Source organism: Mastomys coucha, unplaced genomic scaffold (genome assembly GCF_008632895.1).
Source record: "Mastomys coucha isolate ucsf_1 unplaced genomic scaffold, UCSF_Mcou_1 pScaffold14, whole genome shotgun sequence".
In the NCBI taxonomy this organism is placed as follows: domain Eukaryota; kingdom Metazoa; phylum Chordata; class Mammalia; order Rodentia; family Muridae; genus Mastomys; species Mastomys coucha.
Genome location: NW_022196896.1, coordinates 42,712,065 through 42,729,359, shown reverse-complemented (window position 1 = coordinate 42,729,359; position 17,295 = coordinate 42,712,065). Strand labels below are relative to the sequence as shown.

At 42.8% G+C, this 17,295-nt stretch overlaps 1 protein-coding gene across 1 annotated transcript in view; it reads right to left on the bottom strand.

Annotated features, from left to right (window-relative positions):
* Positions 1 to 11,779: 11,779 nt before the first annotated feature.
* Positions 11,780 to 17,295, bottom strand: part of Xkr9 (XK related 9) — a 50,634-nt gene continuing 45,118 nt past the window's right edge. Inside the window, exon 4 of the mRNA XM_031368797.1 lies at positions 11,780 to 12,743. Coding sequence (XP_031224657.1) covers positions 12,115 to 12,743 — 629 coding nt within the window. The 3' untranslated portion in view covers positions 11,780 to 12,114. The remainder of the gene's footprint in view (positions 12,744 to 17,295) is intronic.

The window sequence follows — 17,295 nt, the reverse complement described above, 5'->3', positions numbered from 1 at the left end:
AGGGAAGGGATAGGGCAGGGCAGGGCAGGACAGGAAAGGACAGGACAGGGCAGGGCAGGACAGGACAGGACAGGAAAGGACAGGGCAGGGCAGGACAGGGCAGTACAGGGCAGGGCAAGGCAGGGCAGGGCAGGGCGGGACAGGAGAGGACAGGACAGGTGGTTTGGAGGCTAAGGACATTTTCCTGCCAGGATGCTGCCTCTGCTGTGTTTCCTGACAGTTAGGTCTTCTAGCTCTATGGGTGTAGGACAGCACGTGGTGGCTTGACCTTCCATGAAAGGCTTGCCTGAACTTAACGCGGTACAGATATGTCTAAACATTATAAATGTGTTCCAACATTCCCTCAGCTAAGTGTGTCCTCACAGCAGCCTCCTTTAAACAATGGTCCTCAAAACCCCTGGTTTCTTGATGCCACGTGACAGAAGTGAACAGGGTGGAGTGTCTGCCTTAGGTCAAGAGTAGACCTTAGGCTGGGCTAATTTACAGAGAGACATATCATGCAACCACACAACCATTCAGCTCTGCCCCTGGGTCTTGGAAGAGGCCTGTATAAAGGAATATCTCTGCATTTTCATCAGCTTGGTTCCGGGGCCACTCTGATTCCTGTTCCGTATGACTTTGCTGTTGCCACTAACTGCTCCAAAAACTGAGTTGACCAACAATTTGGGAAGCCTTCAATTAGCAGTCTTTATCTCCTTGTTTATAAACTTGCCTTGCCTGGCAGCTTACCGTGTGAGAACCAGCAACGGCTAGTATCCACACAGGGCACAATGAATAGCAGCCCAGCAGCGTGCTGGCCACAGGAATCTCTGACTGAGACAGATATCATGGCAGAGGAACAAACTAAGAAGTTATGAATCAAACAGTGAAGAAAGAGCTGAGGACTCCCCTCCCCAAAAGAGAGAGAGTATCATGAATCTAGGCCTGTGGTCATACAGAAGAGCCCAGATAGAGTTTGGGAGCTAATGTAAACAAGTAGTGTGTCAAAGCTAGAACAAGGGAGGAAAATTTAAACTGTTTTGTTATGATGTCAAGGCATGAGACCAGTCAAGTCAGTACACAGGCCATTCTAAGTGAAGGATTCCCATCTTTCATAGAATCTAAGTGTTACCACTCTCTTCTGAATCCTTCATATCTCAAGGGTTACTGTGTTATACCTGTGAACAGCACTGACAAAATTCCCACCAAATTACCACAGCTAACAACAATCATGTAATAGTAATTGCTGTGGTATTTGCAAGAGTTGGCACACAGTACTCTGTTTTCTCATCATACTACTCATTATGGAATAAAGGTAATTGTGTATAGAAAAGGGGGGTAAGATATGAAAGTAGGAGGAGCTAGGTGAAAAGAGGAAGGTTTACAGGCATGGAAGGAGAACCAGTCAAGTTAAGGGGGGAAATATGGTTGAAAATGCTCTGTACATGCATAAATTATCACAATGAAACTCACTGTTATGTACAACTAATATATGCTATTAAAAATGTTGAGTTCTATAATACAACTGAGAGTAATTGCTAGTCAAGTGACTAGTTAAGAGGGTGTTGTATTAGTTACTTGTTTCATGGCTGCAACAAACCTCATAAGAAAGGGGGAAGGTTTATCTTGACTTATAACTCCCAAGAGCACAGTCCATCTGGACATGGAAGGCTGGGCAGCAGAGCAGGAAGCAGAGCTCACTTGCACCTGGTCAGGAAGCAGAGATCGGTGAGTACTGATAGTCAGTTTGCTTTATCCTTTTAACTCTGTCCACCCCAATCAATCTAATATAGAAGAGTTATTACATATATGCCCAGACACTCATCCCTTGATGGTATCTCCTGCATATATGCCCAGACACTTGTCCCTTGATGGTATCTCCTGTGTATATGCCCAGACACTCATCCCTGGATATCTCCTGCATATACGCCCAGACACTTGTCCCTTGATGGTATCTCCTGTGTATATGCCCAGACACTCATCCCTGGATATCTCCCGCATATACATGCAGACACTCATTCCCCACCCTATGATCTCACCTGCATATATGCCCAGACACTTATCCCCCAGATAATCTCTCCTGTATGGCGCCTTGCTGCCCGGACAGCAGCAATAACGACTAAACACCGAGACTTCTTCTCTCGACGGTTTACTCAGGAAATTTTCCTTTGTGTTAAACAGCTCTTTTAGATACCCAAGTGTTAGAGCTCTCTTAAGTTCCTAAGTGTTACGGCTCTTTTAGGTGTTACGGCTCTTCTTGGTGTTACAGCTCTTCTTGGTGTCATCGCCTCCTCCTGCCTCCCAGGCGCCGCAGTTCCTCCTGCCTCCACGGAATCGTCGCCTCTGCTCTTCTTCTGTGGAGTCGCCTCTGCTCTTCTTCTGTGGAGTCGCCGCTGCTCCTGCTTCTGCGTAGTCACCGCTGTTCTTGCTGCTCTTGCTTCGGTGGAGTGGCGTGGTGGAGTGGCGTGGAAAGGCCGCTGCTCTTTCTTCTGTGGAGTAGCGTGGAATGGCATGGCCCTGGCTGCTCTGCTAGCGCTGCTTTTATACTCGAGCCCAAGCTCTCAAGTCCTCCTGGATTGGTTCCCTGGCAATCGCCTCATTAGCATACACTTGCTTGGGAGGGGTTTGGTAGCATGCACCTGCTTGGGAGATACCTAATTTGCATGAGCCCGCTCAGGAGGGGCACCTGCATGAGCCTGCTTAGGAGGGGCGCATGCACAGTGGAATCATCTATAGCCGCCGCTGCCAGCGTCTTGGATTTGATCTTCCGAGCGGCTGCCTACACTCTCCCACATATATACCCACATATTTGTCCCCCAGATGACACTAGATGCTGTTAAGTTGATAGTCAATATAAACCAGCACAGGTGTTTAACGTTATCCACCAAAAGAGAACTTTAAAAGAGTAACAGCATCAGTAAGTTAGCTTAGACTGTCTACCCCAGACCAGACAAAATGAACATTCTGGCAGACATCTTTCAGTGTCTCTCATCTTTTCTGCTATCCAAGTGCTTTAAAGGAAGTGCGAGCTCACTATATTCTGTGATATTTAACCTCTGTATACTTGGGTTCCTTATACATAAAAGTCAATATTTTAAAACATGTTTCATCTTTATTTTCACAAAATAAAAAGCACAAATATTAAAACAATACATATCATACAACACATATGTAATTTTCTGCCACTCCACCTCCAGTAGGATCTGTGTGACAAGTTCCACAGACTGAGGCAGTTGACTTCAAAAGAGGGAGGCCTCCTGGAACTGGTTGTGGAACTCTTCACTGGAGAAAAAATATTCAGCTGTAGTCCTCTTGGCAACTTATCTGTTTTATGTTTTCTATTCCTTCTCCTATATTTGACATGTTCCCGAAAGCCTAGGCTAAGATCTTAGGTGAAGATTATGGCTACAAAGCCATCCCTTGAAATGGAGTCACTAACCATTACCTCATCTCCATGAAAACCAGTGCTTTACTTTATAAATCATGTATTAGTATTGATAAATATAAACTTTCCAAACAATAATATTTTATATGGTTGCATGTGTGTCTTCGGAAGTAGGTATTGGTATACTATTTAAGAAAGCCTTAAATAGAAATAATTAAAACAGTTTAACTTTGTGTTTTGAAGAGTTACAGAAGAACAGGAACTAGAGGTTAAACAGTAACTGATCATAAAAATTCATTAGCTTGTTCTTGGAAATTTGCCACTAGCCTTAGATTATTTTTGTATTTTGATGTACCAAATGATCATAACAATATTCATTCTATCTGGATGCTTTACTGAAAACACCTTTTTAGAAGTCGTAAGACTTGGATGATTTTGTATTTTGGTGTACCCAATGATTATTGCTATGTCCATTCTATTTCACTGCTTCACTACACACAGCTGTTCAGAGCTGTAACACCTGTTTCTCTATGTATAAAATCCCCTGCTGGAGAGCTGCAAAATACACTCAGTCAAACTGCCTGTGTTTGTTTCTGTTTGTCATCACCGAATCCTTACCCACCTGGTCTCAAGAACCCACATCCCAGGGACCCCCATACCTGGCTGGGGTGGTCCGGGGCAATTTTCCTCTCAATAAAATAGATCTAATATCAGAATGGAGTACCTTTGGAAACAGGAAATAGTCTTAAAGACTACTAAATAGATGTACAAATATTTGACTTTGCTATAGGCATTTAAAAGGCATTAACAGACTGAGCGATGCTCTATTACCACTGACACCCACAGTCACAAACACAAACTCTGCTCTAGACTACATTGGAAGTGAGCAATAATGTAAGAATCAGTGTATAATTTTAATAGTCTCATGGCTTGTGGAAATAACAAGTTAGCAGGGGGAAAAACGCAGACAGTAAAGCAGTGCATCCAATTTCTCTGCGATTCTGTCGCCCTCTAGTGGTTACTTTGAAGGTAGTGCTTAACAGCTGTTCTTTATAACTTAGAGGGTTGGTTCTCTAGCATCAATAGCACCTGGGGACTTTAGACATCAACACTTAAGCCTCACATTGGTCTCTGGTGGTGACACTATCAGTCTATTTTAGTAGTTATCCAAGTAATTCTTATACCAGCTAAAGCTTGCGAGGCATTGTTCTAAGAAGAATGCATTCATATTTACAGTCAACGTGAAAGATTTAAGCATACGTGGGACGTGGGTGTCCTTTAGTGTCATTATTCTCTTTTTCTGTTTTTTGAAATTGCATTGTAGTGTGTGGGTGTGGATGTGTGTGTTGGGAGGCATGCATGAAGGCATGAGAATGACTTTCAGGTTTTGGGTCTCTCTTTCCACCATGTAGGTCCTAGAGATGAAATGTGGGACATCAGGTTTAGTGGCAGGCATTTCCAACTGTTTCCAACTGGATGAGCCATCTCTTCAGCCTCTACTTTTCCTAAACTTCAAAAAGCCTTTTACATATACAGAGTTACCAAGAAAAGACTTAAAACCTAGTACTTTAAAATCTTAAAATAAATTGAAAGTGTGGGGCTGGTGAGATGACTCAGTGGACAAGAGCACTGACTGCTCTTCCGAAGGTTGTGAGTTCAAATCCCAGCAACCACATGGTGGCTTACAACCACCCATAATGAAATCTGATGTCCTCTTCTGGTGGTCCACAGACAGCTACAGTGTACTCATTTATAATAATAAATAAATAAATCTTTTAAAAAAATTAAAGTGCTATATGTCTTATATAATATAAGCTATATTCCTGTTAATGACACAGGAATCAAGAGATAAACAGATTAAAATAAATTTATTAAATATTAAAAATTCATTTTTAGAGTGGGCAAACATCTAACTAGGATCTAGGCATTTATTTAAGTATATGGCTAATTTTATTGTTCAGTTCTATGTTATGCCAAGGCTGTGCATAAATTGGCAGAAATTGTTAAATTTGATAATTTTAAAGCATATATAACAGTGTCGGTTGTAGGCGTCTCACAGTAACCTTAGTCTACTCACCAGATGAAGACTGCGTGGTCCCATAGGAAGTAACTGGACTTGAGGCGAAAAACTTGAGATTCCCAACAGGACTACATGTCTAGGACACTGGTGTTCCAGGACTCACCCAGCCCTCTCCTAGTTTTCTGTGATCTCCAGGGAGGAAGTTCAGAGCACACAGAACTGCGCATGGAAGACAGGAAGCATTTACTACTAAGTAAAGCCAGGCGGCCTCCAAGAGGATGGGTGGCCTGGGCAACAGGACCAGCGAGTGCATGGGCCACACTTCCTAGGGGTGAGATGGCCAGCGGTCAGAGACAGGAGTATGGCAACCCACGTTTGTCGGTAAATTTACACTATTTCTTGTTATTTCTACAACAAATAACTTCCAAGAGGTGATTTTCCTGTCCAGGTGATTTGAAATCTCATTTTGGATTGATTGTTAAAGGAATAGAGGAGAGTAGTGTGTCTTTGCTCATTATTGAAAGCCTCCAAATTGATGGCACTCTGATGATCTTCTGTCGAGTTTCACCCAAGTCCAGGATCCAACTCAGATCCCATCCTTTTGACTAGTGGTTTTGGTTCTGCAGTCTTGGTTCCTGGTTTTCCAAGCTGCAGACACTGAAGGAGGATTGCATCCTAAATGTCCTTGCTCTGCTAGTATCTGCCAGCAACCTAGCAGGCTTTGCAGTGTTCTATCACTAAGGCTTTATGAGAATTAAATAGTGAACATAAGAGAATTAATGGTTAACCAAAAACAGTTTAAATGAGATGTTTAAGGTAATATCATAATAAGATTAGCAAACATTACAGAAAATGCTAAAATGAATAAAAATGCAATTATGACTACTATATAACTCTCACAAGTAACCACTATGAACTGTTCAGGAAACACCTCAAAGCACTTGAATGGCTTTCAAAACAAAAGACAGCACAGAGACCCCAGAGAAAGCTGGTGCTGCAGAGACAGGCAGATCTATAATGTTCATTGGCCACTCAACCTGGTGAAATCAATGAGCTGAAGCTCAATGAGAGACCCTGGAACATGGTCAAGGAAAGATGCCCAAAAGAGACCTCTGTCCACCACACAAATGTGCAGACTCATACACTGACAAGTACACACACACACACACACACACACAAATACACCATGCACACGCAGAACATACCACACACACAAATAAAAATTAACAACAAATAGAAATCTTAAAAAAAAAATTTCTAGAAAATCTACAGTATTGGTGGTTTTAAGGCCCAAGTGACGAAATGTGTGGTGGTTAGAGCTACTCAAAAATAAACTACTGTGAGGAACACACAGAATCAAGAGAGCCTGGCATTTGGGGTAGCCAGGATAGCTCAGCAGGTAAAGACACTTGCCACCAAGCCTGAGTGCTAAGTTCAATCTTCAGGACCCACGTGATGGAGGGAGAGTACCCACCCTACGGCCTATCCTCTGACCCCAGGACCCACATGATGGAAGGAGAGCACCCACCCTACAGCCTATCCTCTGACCCCAGGACCCACGTGATGGAAGGAGAGCACCCACCCTACAGCCTATCCTCTGACCCCAGACACATGGCCTGCCTCCATGCACACACAAAACAAATGGAGATAGTTAAGACTTTCAAAATAAAAGAGAGGCTCTGAAAGAGATTATCCATAAAGCCAAGACAAAATTAAAAATTAGAGTATATGTACAAGGAAACATAAAAATTTGTCCCATTCACAAGAAAAGATACAACAAAGACCATTCTGAGAATATCAGAATAAAAAATTATAAAGGAGCTATTATAATCACAATCAAGGATATGAAGAAAAATAAGCTTATGATGAATAAATTTATATCAAACCTTCTCATGTATCTCATCAAATCATGAGAATTCTAGAATATAATAATGTAATATATGAATTGGAACAAACAACAGAAAATTTAAGAAAGAAAAATAAATTGATTAATTGTAGACAATTCTAATCTGAGGAAAAATAAATAAATTGGGAATAATAAGCTTCAGATGTTGGTCCATGAGGGCAAATAGAGCAGAGATTTGGAAGCCACCTGAGTAAATACATTAATGATGACACACTGGGGTCAGCTGTAGGGAGACAAATGTGTAGGACATTACCAAGAAGGCTTAGTACAGTATCACTTCAGCATTACTTCAGGAGCAGAGACAGGATATGAGCAATAGCCAGATGCTACCTAACTTGGTGATAACCAAAAATGTACATTTTCTAGAGACTTGAAGAAACACAAGCTAAGATCAATATAAGGAAGAAGCCACACTCATCAACACAGTGGTCAAACTAGCCACAGAGCAAAACTAATCGTCAAAATCTCAAAAACCTACCAGAGAGTAGCAACACATCACACAGAGGGGAACAACGTGAAGGATCACCAATGAATGGAATTACTACTTAACAATGAAAAATAAGTACTTTTAAAGGTGAAAGGTATCCTACCAATCCAAGCTTCTATATCTGGGAAAGAGTCAGTCAGACAGACAGACAGACAGACAGACAGACAGTCAAGAGAGTCATACAAGATTCAGGTCTCATGGCAAACATGTTAGAATTGTGTCCCCAAGGTGAACTACAGCATCCCCAGCTCTAGAGGGGCAACTGCTCACTGGGTAACAAACACTCTCTTGTCTGATGAGCAGGAAGGCCCAAGTTCAGAGCCCTAAAATCAATGTTCAGAAGCATGCATCTGTAATGATGGGATGCATCTGTAATGATGGCATGCATGAGACATCTATGAGATGGGAAGCAGAGGCAACAGAAAAATCTCCAGGAACTCTCAGGCCAGCCATCTTGGCACACAGTGCAATGAACAAGGTGAAAGGCAAGATTCAACACTCGAAGTTGTACTCTGGCTCATGCACATCTGTACTTGTACACATGCGCACAAGCGCATACACACATACACACCCAGAGAGAGAGAGAGAGGGAGAGAGAGAGGGAGAGAGAGAGAGAGAGAGAGAGAGAGAGAGAGAGAATTTAAAGGGTAGTTCTTACCCAGTGCTGTTTACTTTTAAAAGCACAGGGAATATGTTACTGTACTTTTCAAAATCTATATAATTATATAGTCACCTCTGTTATTATTTATCTCAATTATTAGGAAATGAAAATTACTAATATTTCAATAAACATTCTAAAAGATGGTCTGTTGGCTTTTGTCAATGCTTCAGCATTAGACCTTGGCAAACGCCAGACTATTCACATCTGTTCTAGGTCAACAGGGCCTAGCAAAATGTCCAGCAAAGTTAGTTAATATTCTCAAACAGCTTTGATTCTTGTGATCTGTTTTATCTTTTAGGTTTGCTCTTCTCAAGAGTTATTCAACAGGTTCTTTTTATTATTATAAGACTAAGTATGATGTGTCCAGTTTTCCCATTGGTAACAGAAAATGCATTTTAAGGATTCATTCATTAAGCCTTGTGACCCTCCCTGCCCTGAGAATCATCAGCTGGCATTGGTCCAAGGAGAGCAAATGGAGCAGAGATTTGGAAGTCCTTTAATCACATCAAGTAGTGATGACATACTAGGACCAGTGTGGGGAGACTGATGAACTTCACTTGGGATGATTCAAGGACTAGATAGCTTTAGAGATGGAGTAGGGGTATAAGAAATATCCTGTGTGGGCAAATGTCACTGGCTGAAGGCTTAAGATACCAATTCCTTATTAGCATAGAGAGGCATTCCAGGAACCTCAGGTGCTAGCTGAACAGGATCTTATAGGGAGAAGAAGCTGAATTTGTAATCTAACTAAGGTCTCATGATATTCTGCAGGTAGAGGCATGTGAGGGTTAAGGTTAGAGAAGGAGAAATCCTGCTATTGAAGGCAATTCTCCACTTTGTGCCGAAATCTATCCCGAAGGCTATCCAGACAACTGTAAACTTTGACTTCAGTTAGCAGGGCAACAAAGATTCAAGGAGAAGAACAGAGAACTGAGTCCAAGACAGCTTAATGGGGAAAGCATTGACACTTTTCAGGAACTCTACCTCTTGAAGCATCCTCCTAATTACTCCTAGAACCAAAATGTGCTTCTCACTAAAACGATGGAATACCACTCAGCCATTAAAACAAGGGCATCATAAAATTTTCAGGCAAGTGGATAGAACTAGAAAATATCACCCTGAGTGAAGAAACCCAGATCCAAAAAGACATGCATGTATGTACTCACATAAGTGGATATTAGCCATAAAATACAGAATAACCATGCTACAATCCATACACACAAAGAAGCTAAATAATGAGGGCCCAAGGGAGGATGTTTGAATCTCACTCAGAATGGAAAATAAAATAGTAATCTGATGTGGATGGAGACAGGGGACTGGAGAGGATGGGGAAGGGGGTGCTGGGAATCAGGAATAAGTAAAGCTGGGGAAAGCTGGCCTGGAAAGTGAACAGAAAACATCTCTAGATGCCTGGGACATCTAGAGATGTCTGAGGGGAGGCTCCAGGGAGGCTCCAGGGAGTCTATGAGAGTGACTCCAGCTGAGAGTCCTAGCAGTGGGATGTGGAGCCTGAAGTGGCCACTCCCTCTTGTCAGACAGGACTCCTAGTAGAGGAGTAAGTATAACAACCCACTCACAAAACCTTCAACCCAAAGTGTGTCCTGCCTACAAGAAGTGCAGAAACAAAGATGGAGCAGAGACTGAGTGAATGGTCAACCACTGACTGGCCCAACTTGAGACCCACCCCATGGGCAAGAACCAATCCCTGAGACTATTAATTATACTCTGTTATGCTTGCATAACTGTCCTCTAAGAAGCTCCACCCAGCAGCCTATAGAAACAGAGGCAGAGACCCACAGCTAAACATTAGACTGGAAAGTCTAGTGGAAGAGTTGGGGAAAGGATTGAGGGACCTGGGGGGATAGGGACTCCACAGGAAGACTAATGGAGTCAACTAACCTGGACCCATGGGGTCTCCCAAAGATTGAACCACCAACCAAAGAACACACATGGACTGGACCTAGCATACACACACACACACACACACACTACTATATGTAAGCAGATGTGCAGCTTAGTCTTCATGCAGGTCCCTCAACAACTGGAGCAGGGCCGTCCTTGACTGTTGCCTGCTGGTGCATCATGTTTCCCTAACTGGACTCCCTTGTCTGGCCTCGGTGGGAGAGATGTGCCTAGTCCTGCAGTGAGTTAATGTGCCAGGGTGGGTTGATACCCAGGGGCTTTCTCCTTCTCAGAGGAGAAAGGGGGAAGGGGAGGGGCTTGTAAAGGGGAACTGGGAAGAGAAGGGGATTGTGATTGAGATGTAAAGTGACCAAATAAATGGAAAAAGTCTGAGTTAAAACTACACATCAGAGATAATAATTAAGACATTATATCAAGAAGATTTGATTCCAGTTCCACAAGAGGTATTATATAGCTGGTTTTGTAAGCCCAATTACAAGCCTGGGGCTAGGGCACATCATAGGCCTGAGGAAGCTACAGCTGTTGGCTTGCTAATTGGATGTGATGTGCCCATCAATCACCTTAGAAGCACCCAAGGTGAGTTTGCAATCAGCTTTCCTCAGACAAGCTTCTTTGTGCAGTGCTCACTGGTGACCGCTGAGAGAGATAACTGGTCAAGTAGTGAGAATGAGTGACTGTTGAGTGCCCGGCTGTAGTGGGACATTGGTGTCGCCCCTCCAAGGCTCAGGGACCAGCCTAAAAGAAGGGTCAGAAAGAATGTAAGAGCTGGAGGTGGGATGATCTAGAATGTTGACTTTCAGGAGTTACATGGCTGTTGCATTCTTAAACTCACAGCTACTATCGGAAAGTGAGCCCAGCAGCACTGTCATGGAGGGAAGTGAGAGAGTGGAGAAGCCCACCCACCAAGGATTCTCAGTGGTTGCTGAGAAGTGGTTACGACTCATTGAGTCGTAAAAATCAAAAACTAAAATATACAAGTAGGGGAGCTAGTTGGGAAGGATGGGTCAGCAGAATTGGGAGTGGAGCAAGAAGGGAAGTAGGGAAACATGACTGAAGTACATTCTGTCCTGTATGATATAATGACATCCATTATTATGTGTAATTACTAAATATACTCATTAAAATGTGTCTATAACACTGTACAATCAGTCTACAATGAATTTTCAGTCTTCTCAGATTCTGCTTTCTGTTTCTCAGTTGGGGAATTCATGGAGAGAGCACAGTAGGTCCAATCCTAAGAATCTGCTTTCATATTCCTCCATCCCTTTATCACCCTGGTTCCAATTCAGAAGCCCTGTGTTGACTAAAGAGACGAGGAACAAGACACCTTTCCCTCCTCTTGTGGTCATCCATAGTAGGTACAGTGGTCCTAGGAACAATGAGGGCAAAGCTGCAGAGAAGCTCACTATGGGCCTCACGGAACCGCATTGCTTATTCCACTTGAGGAAAGACATGGCAGCTCTACCAGATAGAAAGCAACTATCTCAATACTCAAGACTTTTGGAACCATCAAGATGGCTGGGGGTGCAAGTGAGTGGCAGAATATTTACATAGCATGCACACAACCTAATTCTCAGCAACACAAAGGAGAAAGTATTTTAAACCATAAAATTTATTATGCCCTCATTCACCATGAGCCATAACTCATTTCAAGTCAGAGGTGATAAACTAAGTAATGGCACATACATATGACAGACATTTTCTTTACTAGGCGATGAAACAAAAAATAAAACATTTCCAATAAATTCACAACTTAGTCCATTAGAAAATATCTTATTCTACAGTCTCTCTGAGGTGCTTTCCCATCAGTTTCATCATGTTGTGTTTCTACATTTCTAGTTGGGTGAAAAGTTCCATAATAAACACCAAGAAAGATAATCCCAAGGAAAAGAGAGAGAACTATGGTGGCGCTGATAGGGATAAAGTAGTCAGAGTTAAAGAGAGAGAGAGGGTAAATCCAGAATACAGTCAAGATTCCCAGGGTGCCTAGCACCCTTACAGTATAATAACATGACATTGGACATTTGGTATTCTGCCCCTTGATATTAAAAAACGTAAGCACAAGGATGAATCCAACCACAATCCTATACAAGAACTCCATACTTACAGAATTACAAAACTGAGTGTGGTTTATACATGCCCATACGAAGCCTACGACCCAAAGAAATGACAGCAGAAGCAAAGCAAGCCTCACATCCACTAGCAGCAGAAGCACAACGCTCAGCATCCAGGACAACAAGGTGAACAACTTGTAAAAGAGATACGTGAGTTTGGGCCAGAATCCTCGGAGGAGATTCTTATCAGGCAATGATTTTCTTAAAGCTATCTGATAGTCGACAGTTGACCAAGAAATAGCACAGCAGGAAACCATGATGACCATGTCTACAAAAGAAAAAACAAAAACATACTAGTTTAGAAGTGGTGACAATAATATTAGTAATAGTAAACTAGTATGTGCCGTGCATGTTTTAGCAGTATAGACACACACCAACACATCAGGTAGCTTACAGATCTAATTCTTCGATATCCCCACACTGCATTAGTGGAGCTGAGGCTTGGCTCTTATCATACAACTAGAAAGTGATGAAACTGAGATTTGCTGGTATGCTAATCAACTGTATCATACTATTTTAGAATTACCTTGAATAGATTCAGTAAATAATACTTTGGCTAAAGACTACAATTGTAAGGCTTGGTTTTCTACACTATACCCAGGTATACCTTATACCCAGACCTAATTCACTGGGAGATAGCTTAATGAATTATGAGACATTTAAAAAGAAAATTTTACATAAGTATACACATCATTAACAAAATAAGTTTTCAGACCATACAGACCGTAAGTCACATGAACACACAGACTCTGAAATTTACAAAGCTCTATAGGTTTGGCACCTTTACCTATTCTATCCCAGCACACAGCAGAAGTTCCTTACCATTCTGGAAATACAAGTCATTACTACCTCACTGTCAAAGCAGAGGATGGTTTAAAAAGTGAAGCAAATATAAGACAAAACCAGAACGCAATAGTCACAGAGAACACAGAATGAGTGTCTTGGTGTGAGCAGTACCCGAGGCCTACGCGTGCACAGCCAGGCTTCCAATGACATTTCTTGATGATCTCCTTACAAATGTCTTTCTCCTCTCTTGATTTTGGCACAAAACTCTAAGAATCTGGACTTAACTTTTCTCCTATTCTTTAATTAAAATACTGCCATGCTTAGCAAACTGAGAAGCAACAACCACGCCCTGGCGTGTGCCTTGGGGCACTTAGTGTAGCCACCTAACCAGAGCTAGAATAAACAAGATGATATACTGTGTTAATATGACAGACAACCCAGAAGGACTTCAGACTAAATTCTTCCAGGCTCTGCCCACACTCCACACCCTCTCCCAAAGATTAAAATATAGCTTTGTAGCCTGAGTCTGTCATCCTGACCTTGCACGCAGCAGGGCCAATCAGTGATCAAAGAAACCAACCTCATCTCTACCGGCCAACCTCATCACTATCAGCCAACCTCATCACTATCGGCCAACCTCATCACTATCAGCCAACCTCATCACTATCGGCCAACCTCATCTCTACCGGCCAACCTCATCACTATCGGCCAACCTCATCACTATCGCCCTTTACCACTAGTGACCTTTTTAATTCGAGAACTCAGAACTCCCCCTTTTTCAGACAACCCTAGAGATTTAATTTTTTAGAGATAGTCCTCTTCACCCAGCAGCCCACTTGAGATGATTTCAAAGAGCCCTTGCGTGTTCTCCTCACCACAGACAGAGACCAGGAAAGAGGCCAGAAAACTGGTTCCTGGCCCCACAGGGGAACACACCAAGCAGCTGTTGATGCAGGCTTTTCTTAACCCACCCAGTTTGGGACTTCAACACCACTAAACATAAAGAGAGACTCTTAAATCTGCCAGGCTTTGTTGGCAGGTCTCAAAGCAGCTGTAAGATAGCCACTAATTTGGCCAAAGACAATGGAAAACAGCAATAGTGCTAGCCTTTATTTATTTATTTTAAAGATTTATTTATTATTATATGTAAGTACACTGTAGCTGTCTTCAGACACACCAGAAGAGGGCGTCAGATCTCATTAGGGATGGATGTGAGCCACCATGTGGTTGCTGGGATTTGAACTCAGGACCTTCAGAAAAGTAGTCAGTGCTCTTAACCACTGAGCCATCTCTCCAGCCCAGCGCTAGCCTTTATTAATTAGACAACACCAGATATCAGGAAACTGCAAAGGGTTCAAAGACAAGAAAATGGAATCTAAAAGATAATGACAAAAAAAGTGTTTAATAAAGACAGGAAAATAGATAAAAAACACAGAAGAGCAAAAGAAACAGACTCACAATCCAACAAAGATCCTGTCAGGCCACTGCCGGCCAGTGGACTGTAGGAGATGGCTGAGACAAATAGCGTCTAGAGACCAGTGTGCTTACTCAGGCCCCAAAGGGCAGCCAGTGGCCAACGGCATAGGACACATCTAAAACAAGTGACTTCTACAAAAAAAAAAAAAAAAAAAATGATAAGAGGGGCCCTAAGACCAAAAAACACCCTCACTTAGAAAAAAACCAATGGACTTAAAAAAGAAGGCCACTGGGCCAGAGAACGCCCCAGGGGTGGGGGAAGCCTATTCCAAACCTTGGCCTTAAATGATGCCCAAGATAACTCTGAAAATAGGGAACCCACCTTAGGGTTAATAGCACTTACAGTTTATAAATGACCTCCTGGTCACAACAGAAACCAAACACAAAAATGTCTAAAAAAGACTCAGGACTTTTTAGAGGCCCTGAAAGACTATGGAGCCTCTGCAAAAATAATAATAATAATAATAGTAATAAAATAAAGCCCTACTCTGCCAACCACAAGTAACCTCCCTAGATCTGGGTGCCAGAGAAAATTTCTACACCAGCTTTGGGGTCACCAAAAGTTCTTCCATCTCCTCATGGGTAAGAGATCTAGGCCTCAGCACCAGCCAATGGCCTACCTGTCAAAGAAATCGGACCCAGTTGCCAGAAGCTTGACCCCCTGTCTACACATCGACAAAGCAAAGGCCTCTGCGTCAAGGATGCAGACAAACTCACTGGGCCAAAGCCTGACCAGAGCCAGCACCAGAATAACTCAGTATCAGTCTCTCCTCTTAAAGCTGCCTTTCAGGCTTCAGGTGCCCTAAGCCCAGCTACTCTGCTGCTGGACACCAATGGACCACTACCTGACGGCTTGGACATCAACGGACCACTACATGACGACTTGGACAATTTGATCCAATTGCCATGGGACCAGACCAGATCTTCAGACAGCCTCATACAGGATGAACAGAGGTATGCTGGGACAGTATTCAAAAACCAAGATCATATGGGCAGAGCCACTGCTGACAAGAATGTCAGCCCAAAAAAGCTGACCTAATAGCTCTAACCAAGGCATTAGAGCCAGGAAGACCAGAGACACTGATAGCCAGTGTGTCCTCCCTACCACTCACATCCATGATAGCCAGTGCGTCTTCCTACCACTCACATCCATGATAGCCAGTGTGTCCTTCCTACCACTCACATCCATGATAGCCAGTGCGTCCTTCCTACCACTCACATCCATGATAGCCAGTGTGTCCTACCACTCACATCCATGATAGCCAGTGTGTCCTCCCTACCACTCACATCCATGATAGCCAGTGCATCCTCCCTACCACTCACATCCATGATAGCCAGTGCGTCTTCCTACCACTCACATCCATGGGGCTATTCACAAGGAGAAAGGCCTTCTGATAACAAAAAAAACAATATCAAGAAAAGCAATCCCCTCCTTACTAAGGGGCTCTATGGGGGCCTAAAGAGCTGGCCATCACTCAATACTTGAGATAGCAGAAAAAGAGAAAAAAAAGACCCAGTTTCACATAAAGCAGCCTGTCACACTGCCCTAGAAATCAGACCTCTAATGCCCCTGACTTCCCTGGATCTGGAAGACTATAAGACCACCCTGAGTATTCAAAAGATGACATAATCTGGGCTAGAAATTTGCCCATGTCCCAACATTACAGCAGGTAGTAGAAAATAGCAGACTACAAATCCATATGCCAGAAGGAATGAGACTACACATACTTCAGAAAATCCAACACTCCTCCCACATGGGTGTCCTGAAAATACAGAAATTGATATCAAGATTAAAGATGTCAACTCAAAATTAACTGAGATTGACTAGTCCTGAGCCACAGTGCCCAGAGCTGATCCTGTGCCACAGCACTCCACACCCAAATACAGACAGGAGAGAGCTAGCCGCCAGGAGTGTGGACAAGCCTGTGAGTGCAGATAAGACCACCACTGCTGCTCAGAGGGATCCGCCTGGAACCATCAGAACACAGGAACCAAGGAGCAGCTTGGGACAGGAAATTTCCAATTTCTCTGTGCTCCCAGAGCTAATCCTGTGCCACAGTGCTACATACACAAATACCGCCAAGAGAGAGCTGGTATCCCAGGAGTGCTGACACACCTGTGAGAACAGGAGAGACAAGCAATGGTCAGAGACAGCAAGAAAAGCTAGCCCCAGAGATAACCAGATGGTGAAAGGCAAGGGCAAGAACATAAGCAACAGAAACATAGGCTACTTGGCATCATCAGAACCCAGTTCTTCCACCACAGTGAGTCCTGGATTCCCCAATACACCAGAAAAGCAAGACTTTGATTTAAAATTACATCTCATGATGATGATAGAGGACTTTAAGAAGGACATAAATAACTCCCTTAAAGAAATACAAGAGAACATAAGTAAAAAATCTAGAAGCCCTTAAAGAGGAAACACAAAAACACCTTAAAGAATTACAGAAAAAGACAACCAAACGGGTGAAGGAATTGAACAAAACTATTCAGGATCTAAAAATGGAAATAAAAACAATAAAGAAATCACAAAGGGAGACAACCATGGAGATAGAAAA